We start from the raw sequence: 16,850 nt of genomic DNA, 5'->3' as shown, positions 1-16,850 counted from the left end.
AGTCATTACATCTATGGAAAAAGTCCCCATAAAGATAGCTGTACAAGTTTGTGTGTATGTGATTGACAGTACACATTATACTGTAATTAATCTTATAAGTAAATCCTAAAGACTTTTATATTAAAAACTAAGCAAATGTGAGTATTTGCACTGCCACATAATAACAGCACAAAGAAGCAATGTCACGTGAGTCTATTATCATCTAATAGGAATTCACACAGCTTCAAAAAAAAGCTCAAGCATATAAAGAGACTACATGCACGTTTAAACCCCAGCATGTGCCTATAAACACAATATTGTTGCATTGGTGCAGATGCTATTTTATCAGTACTATTCTAATTCTTGGAGAAAACAGATGTTAGGAGAAAATGTCTAATATAAATTTGCAGGATGACTTTAAACGGCACCTATGATGAAAATCATCTCTTGGAAGCTGTTTGGACAGAACCGCGTGTAGATATAGTGTGTCCACTGTCATATTGGGGAGATATAAAGAAAGTAAGTCTCTTTTTTGGATCCAAATCCCTCCAATTTTGAGGCCCACTGCAGCGTGATGTAGGAGTGCAGTTTCACCGCCCACCGAATTGATTGACAGACGTGTATTAACATGTCTGCATAACGCGTATAATCATATCTAAAAAACAAGACCTGTTCAAAGAACTGAGATGAAAAGATCTGTTCAACTCAACTCTGTGATCAGCTGCAGCTTAAGAATGAGTTTTACAAGTTTAAAACGTTTATAAAACGTGTATGTTTTTAATAAAGTCAGTGAAATTGCTATGTAATTCATCAGCACAGCGGCATCTCAGTACAATTATAAAAGGAGACGCTTCAGCATTTGTGTGTGACTCATCGTTTCAGAAAAGCTTAAATTAACTCCGCAACAAATGCATCAAATAACTGCTGGGAAAGTTCTTACTGTAGCATAAATATAAGACCTGCTTCATTCGTGTCTGACACTGTGCTGTTTATCTGATTCAGCAGGAGAAACAGACATGCATCAGGGCAATAGAAAGAGATCCGCACATGGGAATGGTGGGCGGGGTTAACCAGCTCATAAGCGTTAAAGGCACAGGCAACAAAAAAAGCTAGAGTGTTCTCAGACCTCAAATTCCTATATTCTGAAAGGTATAGGAAATCATCTGATAGGTATTTTGAGCTGAAACTGTACTGACACATTCTGGGGACACCAAAAACTTTTTCCAAAAACTATGACTTTTGCCTAAATAAACTCCTAATTTTGCTTATAAACAGTTAACATAGTGGATAATATGTGTTTTATAAGTACTACTAAACAGCCAATATGTCAATAATTGGCAAGTAACTTCTTAATAGTAAGAATTGGTCCCTATTCAGAAGTGTTACTATATATATAGTCACCTTAGAATTATAAGGTTCTTTCTGACATTTTTGTCAAAATTGAGTTACAGTGAGTGACATATTCTTATAAAATGACAACTTATTTACATTATAAGATTTTTTTTGTAAGTTGTTTACATTGTAAGACTTTTTATTTAAAAAAAAAACAAATGTTACACATGGTGTTTCTATGGCATTGCTCAATATCTCAGAATCATTAAGAACGCAGATAGAACCTTATAATTCTAAGGTGACGATATATATATTTTATTTTTTCATTATTTCACTTTTTTTTAATTCATAAGATAAAAATGTTACCTGCAGTGGACGATGACAGGGCCACTGTTCGGCGGAGCCTGTTTTCTCGCTTCCTCCACTTCCTGCACGAGCTCCAGAAGAGGCGGGGCTTTGTCTGGTGTTTTCTGATCTGGCCAGGACGTGTACCAGTACTGTCTGAGAGAGCGCTCCTCACCCTCACTCTGCATGCACCCACACACAAACACAAACATTCACCAATGTTTTTATTATCATCTGTCCATGATCAGCACAAATAAAGGAGCATTTCCAAGCTTTCATCAGCACTGGGGCACAAACTACATGATAAAGGCAATATTACTCTGAAAAATGATTATCTGAATGATACAGGTTCATCTCCACCATCAGGATTTTTCACTGGGACACAATAAAGGGGCATTTCACTTGTACTTGTGCCTTAGTAAAAAGATCTAGTGATGCCCCAGTAAACATATTCACAGAGCGCCCATACTAACGACAAACACACATTTTTGTTATATATCTTTAAAATAAGAAATGTGCCTCACAGCAAGAAGGTCGCTGGTTTGAGTCCCAGCTGGGTCAGTTGGCATTTCTGTGTGGAGTTTGCATGTTTTTCCAGTGTTTGCGTCAGTTTCTCTCATAGTCCAAAGACATGTGGTATAGGTAAATTAAATAAACTCAAATTAACCACCGTGTATGAGTGTGTATGGATGTTTCCCAGAGATAGGTGGCAGCTGAAAGGACATCCGCTGTGTAAAAGATATGCTGGATAAGTTGGCGGTTCATTCCACTGTGGCGACCCCTTGTGAATAAAGGGACTAAGCCAAGAGAAAATGAATGAATGAATCTTTAAGATAACACAAATTTGGTAATTAACTACATTTCCATATCAATTATGTGAAACACTGCATTACTAAGAATATTTGTTGCCATGACAGCAATGCCTCCAGAGGAAACAGTGGAAAACACACTCAGAAGCTGAAAAACACTGCTCTCAACCTGAACTTCCCACTGTCTGTCCCTCTCCTCTTACTCCAGATAGACTTTTCTGTAACCATGACATCTGTTTTTATTAGTTATATTGTGTACATATCAAATAGTAGTTGACAAATATGTTTGTAAAAAAAAAAGTGATGAACACTTAATCTGTATTTCCTAAATTCCACCTTTTGCTGACTGAATACTACTCAAAAAGGGAAGGCAAGAAATGATACAGCCATGTCTTGTCTTCCATGTGTTCTAAACTGATTTAATAGTGCTGAAATATTGTCAATACACACTACCTGATTAAAGTCTTGTCGCCTATGCAAGTTTAAGGAACAACAAATAATAACTTGACTTCTAGTTGATCATTTGGTATCAGAAGTGGCTCATATGAAAGGCAAAGGCCTCCAGATTACTTATTTTACCAAAATAAAATATGATCATGCCTTGATTTTTAATTCTTTAAACAGGACAGTAAGGTCTGACTTTACTTCGACTAAAATCTTGTCATTTAACAGAAATAATATACTAATAATATACTAACTAATAATATAAAGTCATGGTGCAGTGGAGGAAGAATTAATATTGTGTATGACTGCCATGACATTGGAGATCTGCATCCATACATCTCTGCAAAACCTCAAATAACGTAATAATAAAGTCATCTGGAATGACAAAGAAAGCGTTCTTGCAGGACTCCCTTCTCACCAAACTGCTCAGGTATCCACAGGGCATGCTAACAAAGACTTGTGCCACATTGGTTTCAATAGACCATAATGTTCACATGATGCGTCTTTCCTATACACATAAAAGATACAGGTTTCCTCCTTTGAGTCAATGGCTACTGCCACTTTAAGAGACAACAAACTTACAGACAAAATAAAATTAGGCCCATGCTTCATTGTGATATATTAAGGTTTTGTGAATCAAAATCCTCAGTGTGAGAAACGGACCATTACTTACTACATTATTACCTTTAATCCACAGCCACTGCAAGCACATTTATAACTGTCTGGAGCTCAAGCTTTTTGATGCATAATGGAGTATACAAATTGATAAACACTGTGATGCATAGAGTTTACAACAGTAAAAAGTAAGGACGTGTCGTGTGTGTTGTATTGTTCAGCAGAATGATGCTTATGCTTATCCTGGATGAAGCAACCAGTTGTAAACAGACAGTGTAAAATTGTTTCACTCAATTTATCATTGTCAGCAACGACAGGTATTCATTTTGTTTTGCTTGTTTGTTCATTTTTTTACTGTCAAAGTTCCAGTAGCCATAGCATACATGTGTTCAAATCTTTTCAGCTCGCAAGCAAAAATTCTAGATGTGCAATGAATAACAGCAAAGCAGAGAGCAAAATAAATGAGTGTGCAATGAAAATTGCGGTAACTGCGTAATATGAATTTTTATTTTTTTGCAATCCAGAATATTTTATAATCGATACTATTTACATAAATTTTTTTAATTAAAGGTTCTTATATTTTTTATTTCTATGTACCTAATTTTCCTCTAAAACAAAATATTTTTGATTGAATAATAAATAAACAATACTAACCCCATACTATTAACTAATATTTCTAAAATCACAATCCACCATAGTTACAGCTAATTCTTCTTCGATCTTCTACTGAAGAAAGTCACCTGCATTAAGAATGGCCTGAATCTGAATAAATTAGAGCAGATTATCATTCTAGGGCAAAATATCTAATCGACTTGTTGAAAAGTTCTTTTCAGTTGCTATAACTCAATGCTGATATAAAAGATCATGTAAACTTACACATTAGGAGTCCTTCAGTCATTTGCTTCACTTATGAATGTCAGCTATTTTTTCCAAAGGCCTTTATCATAAACACAGAATGCATTATAAACTCAGACAGACCTTCACAGTGAAAATCCTTAGGCTGTAGTCATCTGCCTGGATGACCTGTTTGACAGTGATCTCGATACCCTCACAGGTGACACTGTCCTCTGGCCAGTATTCTGTGCATTTCTGTAAGACACACACAGAACTGTGTTATTCTATTTGCAGTGAAATCTAATACAGTTTTTAATCCCATTCAGAAAAAAAAATCCATTGATGATTCTTGGAATTCGCCTACACTGATAAAGGCTACTAAAGAGTTTAACTCACCTGAACATGCTTCCTTTATTAACTTTTAGACTACAGCTACATGCTTAAAGTTTCCAAGTGACAATTGGGAATATAATAAGTGTTTTATTTATTATCCAGAGTTGTTGCTCAGTACTGAATAGTGACAGCTGCAGGGGTTGGACTAGAAGAACTATTGTAAATCCAATTTTGCATATAACTGACAATTAATGAAGGAATCCATCTGAACAATCATAATATCTGTAGGATTTTTAATAGCTCAGCATGAAAGCTTGAATCATCCTTATCATGTGAGCATATGGCATATGTGTGGATATAGCCAAACCTCATTTTTTTCTTCAATGTTAGTAATCATGACGATAATGGGACAGCGCTCCTGCCAAACCATCCTCCAGAAATCCCCCACTGTGTTCACAGTCGGACCCTGTGTGGCGATATATGCTTTTTCTTTCCCACCGTAGCCCTGAAACAGCACAAGATTAACCCTGAGAAAAATAGTTTTATTTTTTAGCTTGAAGACCATAGTATTTCCATGGTGCAAATACTGGACAATCTTGCAAAGTACACACATAAAAGGTCTCCTAAAACCTTCTGTAGTTTGTGAACCCCTGTGATAAAACTGTATCATTTTTAGCCTGACTGAAAACAAAAACAAAATATCTGAATTGACTTTTCATAAATTTAAATCAAGGCTGAACTTGGAGTGTAAATGACTCAATGTTCCAGAAATGATGCAGGAACAATCAAAGTTTTGACAACATGAGCACAAGCTATCACAAAAACATTCAATTACTAAAAGAAATTTTATAATATAATTGGAATCCCCAGATTTTTTTTTTAGCAGAAGTGAGATAATAATTATTACCAGCCAATCAGAGTGAAGCTTTAATGAGTTTAGGAATTTTAGAATGACAAAACTGCAGAGCATGCTTATTAAAACAGTATGGGATCATCCATTGGCTTGGAAGTTAATATAGTTTTCATTATAGTTATTATTCCTGTAACTTCGGGGAAGATGACACACACAACTGGGGTAGGATCCAATATGCAGGTTTAATCGTAATCAAGCAAGCAATGGTCAATTACAGGTGCAAACAGGTATGTACAGACAGTCCAGAATCGTAGTCAAACACAGGCAGGAGGTCAGAAGGCAGGTGGCTAAACAGGAGAACAAGGATAATCTAGGCTAGGGTCTAAACACGGAGATACAAGACAAGGAGAACGCGTTGTAGTGTCATCAACAGATAAACAAGACTCGGCCCACTGAAAGGGTGAATGTGTGGCTTACGTAGTGAATGCAATCAGTCTCTGATAATCCTCAGATGTTGCGAGTGTAATCAGTCTAGATGAGTGAGCATGGGTGTCTGGACGAAGTGCATGTCTGAATATGTAGTTCAGGAAAAGGCGGAAGTGTAGTCCATGGTTATTGTGTAGGAACCTGCGATCTATGGAGAACGATCGCTGGTTATCGTGACAATTGGAATCACCTTATTTATTGGCTTGCGAGCTATAAAAAAATGACAGCCAATCAGAATCACTCCTTCCAACGCTGCACATTTTAACAATTTTCAATAATTTTTCAATTATTCATTCATTTTCCTTTGGCTTAATCCCTTTATTCATCATCTGTTGCCACAGGGGAATAATCCACCAACTTATCTAGCATTCACACACATACACGGTGGTCAATTTTAGTCTAGTCAGTTCACTTTTACCACAAGTCTTTGGACTGTGGGGGACACTAGAGCACCCAGAAGAAACCCACGCAAACACGGAGAGAACATGCAAACTCCACAAAGAAACTGACCATGCTGAGGCTCGAACCAGCGACCTTCTTGCTGTGAGGCGACAGTGCTTTTATTGAATGTAGGGACAGACACAAAATTATTTTTTTTCATTATTGAAATTACAAATAACTCAGCATACAGGTGATATTACAAATGATACAGTAAGTCCATTATTGATGCGGCTGTGAGGAACTGTGGGCATAAGGTCTGTGCTTCCTGTCGAGGCGCCAATCCACGAACCTGGTGGTGGACACTAGAAGTAAGGGATGTCGTCAAGCTGAAGGAGTCCTACAGGGCTTGGTTGGCTTGCAGGACTCCCAAGGCAGCAGATGGGTATTGGCAGGTCAAGCGTGCTGCAGCGCGAGCAGTTGTGGAAGCAAAAACTCGAGTCTGGGAAGAGTTCGGGGAGACCATAGCGGAAGACTATCTGTCTGCCCCAAAGAGATTCTGGCAACCGTCCGATGCCTCAGGAGGGGAAAGCAGCTCTACATCAACACTGTTTACAGCGGAAGTGGGGAGCTGTTGACCTCGACTTGGGATGTTGTCGGACGGTGGAAGGAATACTTTGAGGATCTCTTTAAACTCACTGACATGTCTTCCATTGAGGAAGCAGAGACTGGGGATGCAGGGGTGGACTCATCCATCACCCAAGATGAGGTCACTGAGGTAGTTTACAAGCTCCATAGTGACAAAGCAGTGAGGGTGGATGAGATTCAGCCTGTGTAACTTAGGTCTCTGGATATTGTGGGGCTGTCTTAGCTGACACGTCTCTACAATATTGCACGGAGGTCGGGGACAGTACCTCTAGATTGGGCAACTGGGGTGTTCGTTCCCATTTTTTAGAAGGGGGACCAGAAGGTGGGCTTCAACTATAGGGGCATCACACTTCTCAGCCTCCCTGGGAAAGTCTATGACACTACTGGAGAGAAGGATCCGGCCGATGATTGAACCTAGGATCCAGGAAGAACAATGAAATTTTTGTCCAGGCCGTGGTACCAGCCCTGTACCCTCACCAGGGTCCTCAAGGGTTCATTTGAGTATGCCCAACCAGTCCACATATGTTTTGTGTACTTGGATGTCGTCAAGCTGAAGGAGTCCTACAGGGCTTGGTTGGCTTGCAGGACTCCCAAGGCAGCAGATGGGTATTGGCAGGTCAAGCGTGCTGCAGCGCGAGCAGTTGTGGAAGCAAAAATGATTGAACCTAGGATCCAGGAGGAACAATGCAATTTTTGTCCAGGCCGTGGTACCAGCCCTGTACCCTCACCAGGGTCCTCAAGGGTTAATTTGAGTATGCCCAACCAGTCCACATATGTTTTGTGTACTTGGAGAAGGCATTCAACCATGTCCCTCACAGCATTCTGTGGAGGGTGCTCTGTGAGTATGGAGTCAAAGGGGCTCTGTTAGGGGTGTCTCATCCCTTTATGAATAGAGAAGTAGTTTGGTTCGCATTGCCGGCAATAAGTCAGACTTGTTTCCAGTGCATGTTGGACTGCGGCAGGGCTGCCCTTTGTCACCAATTCTGTTCAGAATTCTTATGGACATAATTTCAAAGCACAGCCTTGGGCTGGAGGGGGTCTGGTTTTAGAATTTCATCACTGTTAAGTCTAGTTCACACTAGAGGATTTTATGCCTGATTTGAGCCCGATTTGGAAGTTAACGAGCTCGCCGACAGATCGGGCTGTGATCGTGAAGAAATCTGCGGGTGCACGGCGCTCGCCGCTCTTTATGTGTGAACTACTGAACAACGCATCAACGAGGCTCGCTGATGCATTGCCAACACCTCGCAGACGCGTCGCCGACACCTCGCAGACGGAAATCCAACATTAAGCATGCTAAATATTCCAGAGCAGTCGGCCGACTCAACCCCACGTGTGGTCTGATGTAGTAATGAGCTGCAGCCAATGAGAGAGCATATCAGCATGAGCTGTATGTGTGTGTTTAGGAGCTCAGCAGAAACATCTGTGATTGGTCCGAATGGGCATCAACGCACTGCTTCATTCTGTGTTAACACAGACATGAGAGTAGGCTATATTAACAGTGGAACTAGAATTCTGTAACTATTAGAATTACCATACTGCTCATTCTGACGGTTCTCATATAAAACGCCATATTGACACATCATATTTACATTCAAAGCATCTATTGAGATATTAAAATTAAGCTTTGAATGTCTGGCATCATATTTAATGACACCATTACCCTAAAAATATAATCTTTTTTTTTTTTGGTAATACAGCCTATAAATATGTAGTTAAGATACTAAAACATGCAAAGGTCTTGGCTTTCATTTTCACTTTCAAACAGGAGCTATTTCACAGCACAGAATATGCTGTTTTGAAAGATATCTGAAGTAAATTGATGTTTTTGCCATCAGAGAGTTTTGTTTATGTTAGCAGGAAGTTGCTAGGCAAAAAAAATGCACACATATTTAAAGTCACAGCGAAAAGTATCAGACATGCATGCAGTCATTTTGACCAAAATGGTAATTTAAGGCAGAAATGCTCAGTTCTTTACTGTTTTGTAATAAAAACTTTTTTTTAAAAAGTCAGAAAGAAATACACTGATATTAGAAAATGGCAGGGTGTTGTTTGTTAGTTTTATTTCAAAGAGTTATACAATTACAAAAATTAAAAACTCTCTGTGTATCTATCCACTCAAACCTTGCAGATGAGTGATTAATCCGCTCATAAATCAGCTGATTTGACGATGTTTTTAAATGCTTTCTCCAAAACTTGAAACGCTGTCAGTGACGTAATCAGCACACAAGCAGCCAATAGTATTCAGCTTTTTCTGACGACTCCTCCCTCAAAATTTCATTGGCTGTGGTTTGGTAGCTTGAATGAGCTGATGGGGAAAGAGTTGTTGTCAGATCATGTAGTGTGTGACCACCCCTCTTGTGGATCATTTACAGAGTGTTGCGTAGTGTGAACACCACAGAGATTAAAAGACACAAAGTCAAGTCATGTAGTGTGAACGGCACAGCGATCTGCTGATGTTTAAAATCCTGTAGTGTGAACTAGGCTTTAGTCGCTGACGATGTTGTTCTGTAGGCTTCATTGGCTTCAACATGCACTGGGGAAGTTTGCCCCTATGTGTGACACCTCTAGGATGAGAATCAGCACCTCCAAGTCCGAGGCCATGGTGCTCCACCGGAAAAAAGGTGGTTTGCCATCTCCAGGTTGGAAGAAAATCCTTACCTCAGATGGAGGAATTCAAGTATTTTGGGATTTTGCTCACAAGAGAGGGAAGGATGGAAAATGAGATTGACAAGCGGATTGGTACAGCAGCAGCAGTAATACGGTTGATGTACCAGTGCGTTGTGGTGAAGAAGAAGCTGAGCCAAAAGGCAAAGCTTTGGATTTACTGGTCAATCTACGTTCCTACTCTTATCTATGGTCATGAGCTTTGGGTCATGATTGAAAGGACAAAATCTCTGACACAAACAGCTGAAATGAGTTACCTTCACTGGGTGGCAAGGCGCACCCTTATAGATACAGTTAAGAGCTCTGTCACGCAGGAGAAACTCGGAGTAGAACCTATGTTCCTCTACATTGAGAGAAGTTAGCTGAGGTGGCTCGGGCAACTGTTTCAGATGCCTCCTGGACACCTACCTAGGGAGGTGTTCCAGGCATGTCCCACCAGGAGGAGGCCTCGGGAAAGACCCAGGACACGCTGGAGGGACTATGTCTCTCGGGATCCCCTCAGAGAAGCTGGAGGAAGTGTCTGGGGAGAGGAAAGTCTGGGGTTCTCTCCTGAGACTGCTGCTCAAGCGACCCGGCCGCAGAAAAGCAGTTGAAAATTAATGAATGAAACAAGAAGATGTTTCTGTCACAATCTCCAGCGATCTAGATTAAGCAGATCACTAGAAAACTGCAATTCTACCACTGAACCAACCTACCACTACTATGATGCTTAGCACCAATCAACACCTGCTACAGCTGCAAACTATCTGGACTGATACACAGACACACATCATTCCTACAGATTATGAGGACTATATACACAGCACAACACACACACTTCTGGGCTGAGTCTTGTTAGTCTGTTAGACAATGAAGTGTTTCTTTGTCTAAGTCTTTCCGTGTTTCATCCTTGCCTTGTTTTACTGTTTATCTTGATTCTGACCACTCGACTGTGACTTTGACTACGCTTCTGGATTACCCCTGTGATACTGTTTGTACCTGTTTGACCGTTGCCTGCAAGAACATTCTCTGTTTAATCTCTGTTTTGGATCCCCAACTTTGTTGTTAGCACATTTTTGTCACAGTTTCATGCACATAGTTTTTTTATTTAAACTTAGTGTAGTAAACACATAAAATATGTAAATTAAACAATTATTTCATTGTAATGGAAGCTGGATGTAAACTTGAGGAGGCAGAGACAGTCAAAAATAGGTATAACGGAAGTCTTTAGGCTAATATTTTTAAGACAAAAACTGCCTAAATACATAAACAAACATTATTTTTAGAGATAACATGACATAATCTTTTATCTTGGAGACACACTTTAAATACACAGAAAGATATCATCCATGGGATGGAAGCAAGGTCAGACTTACAGTTTTATTATAGCTGGCCTTAACAAACACTCACCTTTAAGTAATTAGCATTGATGTAGGTGCTAAGAAAATCACCTTCCTCCTTAGCTTTTAAGCACACTCTGCTATGTGTGTCTGTAATTCAGAGATGAGAACAAACAGAAGAAAAAAGAAAAACGCAAATATCAGGAGCAAACCTCATGAGACATTTCCACTTAAGACTATGCATAGAGCAATATACGCACTTGGTAGTATGGTTTTGTAGCGATTCTTCCTCACCACCCCAGGAATACTATATTCTTTTGGGTCCACAAAGTTCATGGGAGTCTCCTGTTTCCACCAGAATCACCAGATGAGCAGTGTTGTAATGATACGATGACTGTTTCATAGTGCAAATGCATGACACTCACATAGAACTCGGCCTGAAGCACGCCGTCATCCAGTGCTCTCGTGTGCAGCTGCTCGGGGGTCAGCAGGTTGGATGCGTTCTGCAGATACTCCTGTGTGCTCTGCTCTCTAGGTGACAGCAGCGCTCCGTACGGCTCTGTAGTGCCAGGGGTGCACATGTCCAACGTCAGAGACACATTAGAGCCTCTCCTGAAAAACACAGCCCCATTTAAACATGATGATGTGATCATCCAGAGCAAAAATTGCTGCAGATCTATTTAGTTTTTAAACATATTGAAGTCATTTATTAATTAATTAGCATTGCTACATTGTGACTCTTGTTTGTTATACTGTATTTGGGGTACCCCTTTTGGACACTTTTAGGTTCTACACTCAAAAAATGGCTTTGTGCTTGTTCAAGCTTATTTAAAATAAGTAGAAACTGCACACTTCTTTTTTGGGACAACTTAATTGTTTAAGTTGTCTTAATTGTTAAGGGCTTCTGGTAGTACTTAAAATAGTCCACTAAAGGAGACAGAGCCTTCTCGATTATGGCTCTTAAACTCTGGAATAGCCTTCCTAATAATGACTTCGACACACTCTCTCAGTTCAAAACTAGATTAGAAACCTTTCTTTTTAGCAAAGCATTCACATCATGCTCCACGCAGGAGAGTGGGCTTGACAAACTACCTGTACGACCCACTCCTTCTGCCTTAATGCACCAGAGTTTCTGCAAAATTTTTTGTAAAAAACAAAAAATAATAATAAAAAATCTGTGGCTTTATGTTGAAAGATTTTGGAACAATAAGAGCTAAAAAAACTCATCAAATGAAAAATAATAACTTTTATGCAAGGTTTACAATCAAAATCCAATTAGAACCACTTGTTTGGTAAACAAAGCTACAGCACTATTATATATAGTATTAATGTTATTGATATAAAATCTGCATAAAGGTATATTTACACATATGCACATGAGTATATAAATATGGGTGGCATAGTGGCTCAGTGTTTAGCACTGTTGCCTCACAGCAAGAAGGTTGCTGGTTCAAAATCCGGCTGGGCCAGTTGGCATTTCTATGTGGAGTTTGCATGTGGGCGTGGGTTTCCTCTGGGTACCCCCCACAGTCCAAAGGCATAGGTGAATTGGATAAACATCATATTGAAAAACCATATGTGTTTTGATGTACGAGTGTGTGTTAATGTGAGTGTGTTTGGGTGTTTCCCATTACTCAGTTGCAGCTGGAAGGGCATCCGCTGCGTAAAACATATACTGAAATAGCTGGCGGTTAATTCAGCTGTGGCGACTTCTGAAATAGAGACTAAGCCGAATAAATAATTAAATATTTAAATTGAATGATGGCCTTGAAAATCTTTGGATTTCTGATTCAGATTTCATGTAGTCCTATAAGCTCTTTTGCAGCTCCAAATCAGCTAGTGCTCATAAGTATTTGTAAATTGTTAGGTTATGGTTAGCCTAGTGTAACCCCGCCGGTCCTACGCCACCCAGCCCGATCCAAGCTGGTGTCGAACCAGGAACCTTCTGCATGGGAGTCCGGTGCTCTACCAAGGAGGCTAAAGACCATGGCCTCTAGCATCTGTCACTAGAGCACCTTTAGAGATCAGAGGAGTGAGGTTAACCTGCACAGTACCTACTAGCTGGCCTCCGTTACACTAGCAGAATAAGTAAACATGTTCATTAAAAGTTATATGTATATATAGTTGGGCTCAATGATATTGGATTACTTACACACACACACACACACGCACACACGCACATACGTACACACACACACACGCACACACAAACATTCAGTAATATAAAACAAAAAAAGTTTTAATTGTTTGAACCATGTTTATGCCTCCTTCACAATCTCTCAGTGTTATGGTAAATACATGTTTATAGTTTAAGCCAGGATCTTGGAAATTTCTGATTTCTAATTTCTGAGTGACTATTTTCTCTTTCAGCAGTTATTTGTGACTTTCTCTCATTAAGGATTCAGACAGCAGCAGGTGTATTTAGCAGCAGGTATATGTCTTTTATTTCAATATACTGTATTGTTATGCTAAACAGTTACTCTTTTCAGTTTTATAATAGCTTCTGTTTCATGCACATTAGCAAATGCATTCATCTGTTGTTTAAATATTGATCTAAAGTTGCCTTTTAAATATTAAACAATTGCTTCTGAATTTTTAATTACGACACAAGTGCTTAGCCTTTCCATAATCACCAGTTCTGCATTTATGATTCTTTCCGCATTCAAATATTCACCACACATTCACCGTCACATTAAACACTGAACCACCAAAGCGTCATAGAATATTCTGAAGGCAAACAGCCACAAATAATTTATGAGATGCAATGTTCATCATGTGAATCATCCAGATGTGAGATTTTTAAAAAAAAACATCCGGTTTTATTACCTTTCCTGCAAGCCCACAGGTTTGACAGTGAGAGTGACAGGGTCGGCTTCAGTTTTCATGTCCATAAAGCAGTCGAACACGGGAGTTTCAGGAACAGCGTCCAGCTCGTAGAAATCTTCCTGTTTAGCATCTGTCCATTCTGAATATGTAAAAGAGGGCTGCCTGCTCATGGACTGACGACGGTCTTCAGGGAAGCAGGACTGGTTGCCAGGCACCAGGGTTTTAATGCAGAACAGCGTCTGTTGTGACAGCAAAAGGCGAGGGAAACAAAAGGAAAGTTCAAGCTATACACAAAGACATTAATGCATGCTAGACAATCAACTGCTGCACAAATTGGAGTGCAGCTTAACCAGTTTTTTTATTTATTTATTTATTTATTTTTGCACAAGCAGGCTTATACTATAGGGCTGTTAAAACCCTTGATTCTGATTGGCTGATAAACATTTGAGTGCAACTATTTAAAGATAAACGCTCAGCTAAAATAATTCCAGGTAGATCGTGACCACATTACAGCTCTATATCGCTATGCTGAATGATTGACAAAAGCCACAATTTAAACCAAAACAAAAGTCATAGGGTGAAATGTGTTGGAAATTATTCCCACACACAGGTTTAAGGGCAAAAACCTGACAAATGTCATGAAATACAACATCTAAACAGTTTTTGTAGGTGCAATAACCAAAAAATATACAAAATAATTGACTCTGGTCCATTAAATTAGTAAGGGATAATCAATGGATTTAATTTAAAATCATTTAATGCACAGCAAGCTGTTGATTATTCTACTTTTTTCCGTGGGCGTTTGCCAAGTCATTGACAAGTTAAAACTAGTATTGCTCCTATAAGTCTGACTGACTTGATAACTGAATAAATGACTGAAATTCCTCTGGCCTATGTTTTAAATGTAAAAACACAAGGGGACATTCTTCTCTGTTTCTGCTACTGCAACAAAATTGTTTTTGTTTTTTTTTTGGACCCAAATCTTTATTTTTTAAGCTACATTTTTGTTTCTCTGTGGAAATATTATCTGTTGGAGAGGAGACAGTCATTCTCACATGAAACTTCTTTTTTAAATTTTTATTTTGGTTTATCTGGCAAATAAATGCATATTGTTTGTGCTTGTCACTTCCTCCATCCTTCAGTCTTCTTAAAGGAACCTGACTGAACAATACAGATAGTCAATACACTTTACTATGTTAATGACCTCTCTTGATGCTCCATTGTATTCTTAATACCTTGTCTCCTGCCTGACATTTTCTGTAATTTCTGTTTTTATGCACTTTTCCCTTCCCTTTTTTTTGTTTCATCATGTTCCGCTTTTTGTTGTTGTTGTTGTTGTTGCTGTTGTTTTTTGCATTGTGTATTTGAGGATATATGAGTATGTTGAACACTGAAAAAAATGATGAAACTAAAATTAAAATAATAATAAATAACATAGGCGGCACAGTGACACAGCGGGTAGCACCGTCGCCTCACAGCAAGAAGGTTGCTGGTTCGAGCCTTGGCTGGGTCAGTTGGCATTTCTGTGTGGAGTTTGCATGTTCTCCTCGTGTTTGCGTGGGTTTCCTCCCGGATGCTCCGGTTTTCCCCACAGTCCAAAGACATGCGGCACAGGTGAATTGAATAAGCTAAATTGACCACCGTGTACGAGTGTGAATAGGTGTTTCCCAGTGATGGGTTGCAGCTGGAAGGGCATCCGCTGTGTAAAAGCTATGCTGGATAAGTGGGTGCTTCATTTCGCTGTGGCGACCCCTGATTAAAAAAGGGACTAAGCTGAAAAGAAAATGAATGAATAAATCATAATAAATATAACTGCAAGCAGCAAATAAGGGGCCAGACAATACAGAGGCTGAATGAGAAGAGCATGGCAGCAAGCACCAGAGCAACTGGCAAAACAAAGATTTTAAGCAAAATGGTTAAAACCCCAAATCTTCAGCTTACAATGTGTCAAATGCTTATTGCAGTTGATCAACATGTGGCACTATTACGAAATGTATATAATAATAATAATAATAATTCCATACATTTATTTAGTGCTTTTACGGGACACTCAAAGCGCTTTACACATTTTTGGGGGGAAATCTCCTCACCCACCACCAGAGTGCAGCATCCACCTGGATGATGCAACGGCAGCCATATTGCGCCAGACTGTACACCACACACCAGCTGATTGGTGGAGAGGAGACAGAGTGATGAAGCCGATTATGATATAGGGATGGTTAGGAGGCCATGATAGACAGAGGCCAGTGTGCAAATTTGGCCAGAATGCCCGGGTTAAACCCCTACTCTTTTTCAAACGACATCTCATCCAAAAGACAGTGCTCACTGAGCAGTATAGAGTCCACATCAACATACTGGGGCTTTAGGACCCACGCTGACCGCAGGTTGAGCGCCTCCGACTGGTCTCACTAACACCACTTCAGGCTGCAACCCAGCTTTCCCATGTGGTCTCCCATCCAGGTACTGACTGGCCGCAACCCTATTTAGTTTCAGTGGGCGACCATGTGAGGGCTGCAGCAGGTTTGTGGTGTGGTCAGTGTGAGACGATAATGCCACTCCTTAAGTTTGGTGTCAACGTGTTGCAGTAATACAGAAACAGATACAGTTTGGCATCGTGCCAGCACAAATTCTATAACTTTTTGTCAGCTTAATCTAAAGATTGAGTACTGGAACAAAACTCTGCAGGACCCCGGCACTCCAGCATTGAGTTTGACCATCCCTGCTCTAGGGGGAGTTTCTAAAGAAGTTTTTTGATCAAAACCACTTTGGCACACAGGAGGTTTAGTCAATTTAGGCGTAATTGGTATCAATATTCTCAGCAGGATTCCAGGAATCTATCAAGACTAGTCTTATGTCAATAGGCAAAAATAGTCACAGGCAGATAGAGAGAGTGTGTGTGCAAGAGAGAGATCATGTGTGTGTAAATGGCATGGGCATACAGCATTTAATAGCTTATAGTAATGTGTGTTATAGCTACCTCTT

At 39.7% G+C, this 16,850-nt stretch overlaps 2 protein-coding genes across 3 annotated transcripts in view; both read right to left on the bottom strand.

The window, feature by feature from the left end:
* esyt2b (extended synaptotagmin-like protein 2b) overlaps nucleotides 1-16,850 on the bottom strand; it is an 846,120-nt gene that overhangs the window by 534,867 nt on the left and 294,403 nt on the right. The gene's annotated exons all lie outside the window — the stretch shown is intronic.
* The window catches only part of ptpn5 (protein tyrosine phosphatase non-receptor type 5), a 36,487-nt gene that overhangs the window by 7,005 nt on the left and 12,632 nt on the right, over nucleotides 1-16,850 (bottom strand). Inside the window, exons 7-13 of the mRNA XM_087261613.1 lie at nucleotides 13,869-14,107; nucleotides 11,468-11,654; nucleotides 11,303-11,387; nucleotides 11,113-11,192; nucleotides 5,059-5,196; nucleotides 4,503-4,613; nucleotides 1,678-1,838 (exon numbers count right to left, since the gene is read on the bottom strand). Coding sequence (XP_087117739.1) covers nucleotides 1,678-1,838; nucleotides 4,503-4,613; nucleotides 5,059-5,196; nucleotides 11,113-11,192; nucleotides 11,303-11,387; nucleotides 11,468-11,654; nucleotides 13,869-14,107 — 1,001 coding nt within the window. The remainder of the gene's footprint in view (nucleotides 1-1,677; nucleotides 1,839-4,502; nucleotides 4,614-5,058; nucleotides 5,197-11,112; nucleotides 11,193-11,302; nucleotides 11,388-11,467; nucleotides 11,655-13,868; nucleotides 14,108-16,850) is intronic.

The sequence above is a fragment of the Danio rerio genome, chromosome 7, assembly GCF_052040795.2.
Source record: "Danio rerio strain M-AB ecotype USA chromosome 7, GRCz13ab, whole genome shotgun sequence".
Lineage (NCBI taxonomy): Eukaryota > Metazoa > Chordata > Actinopteri > Cypriniformes > Danionidae > Danio > Danio rerio.
Note: the sequence above shows the minus strand (reverse complement) of the source record. Positions and strands in the feature narration are given on the sequence as shown.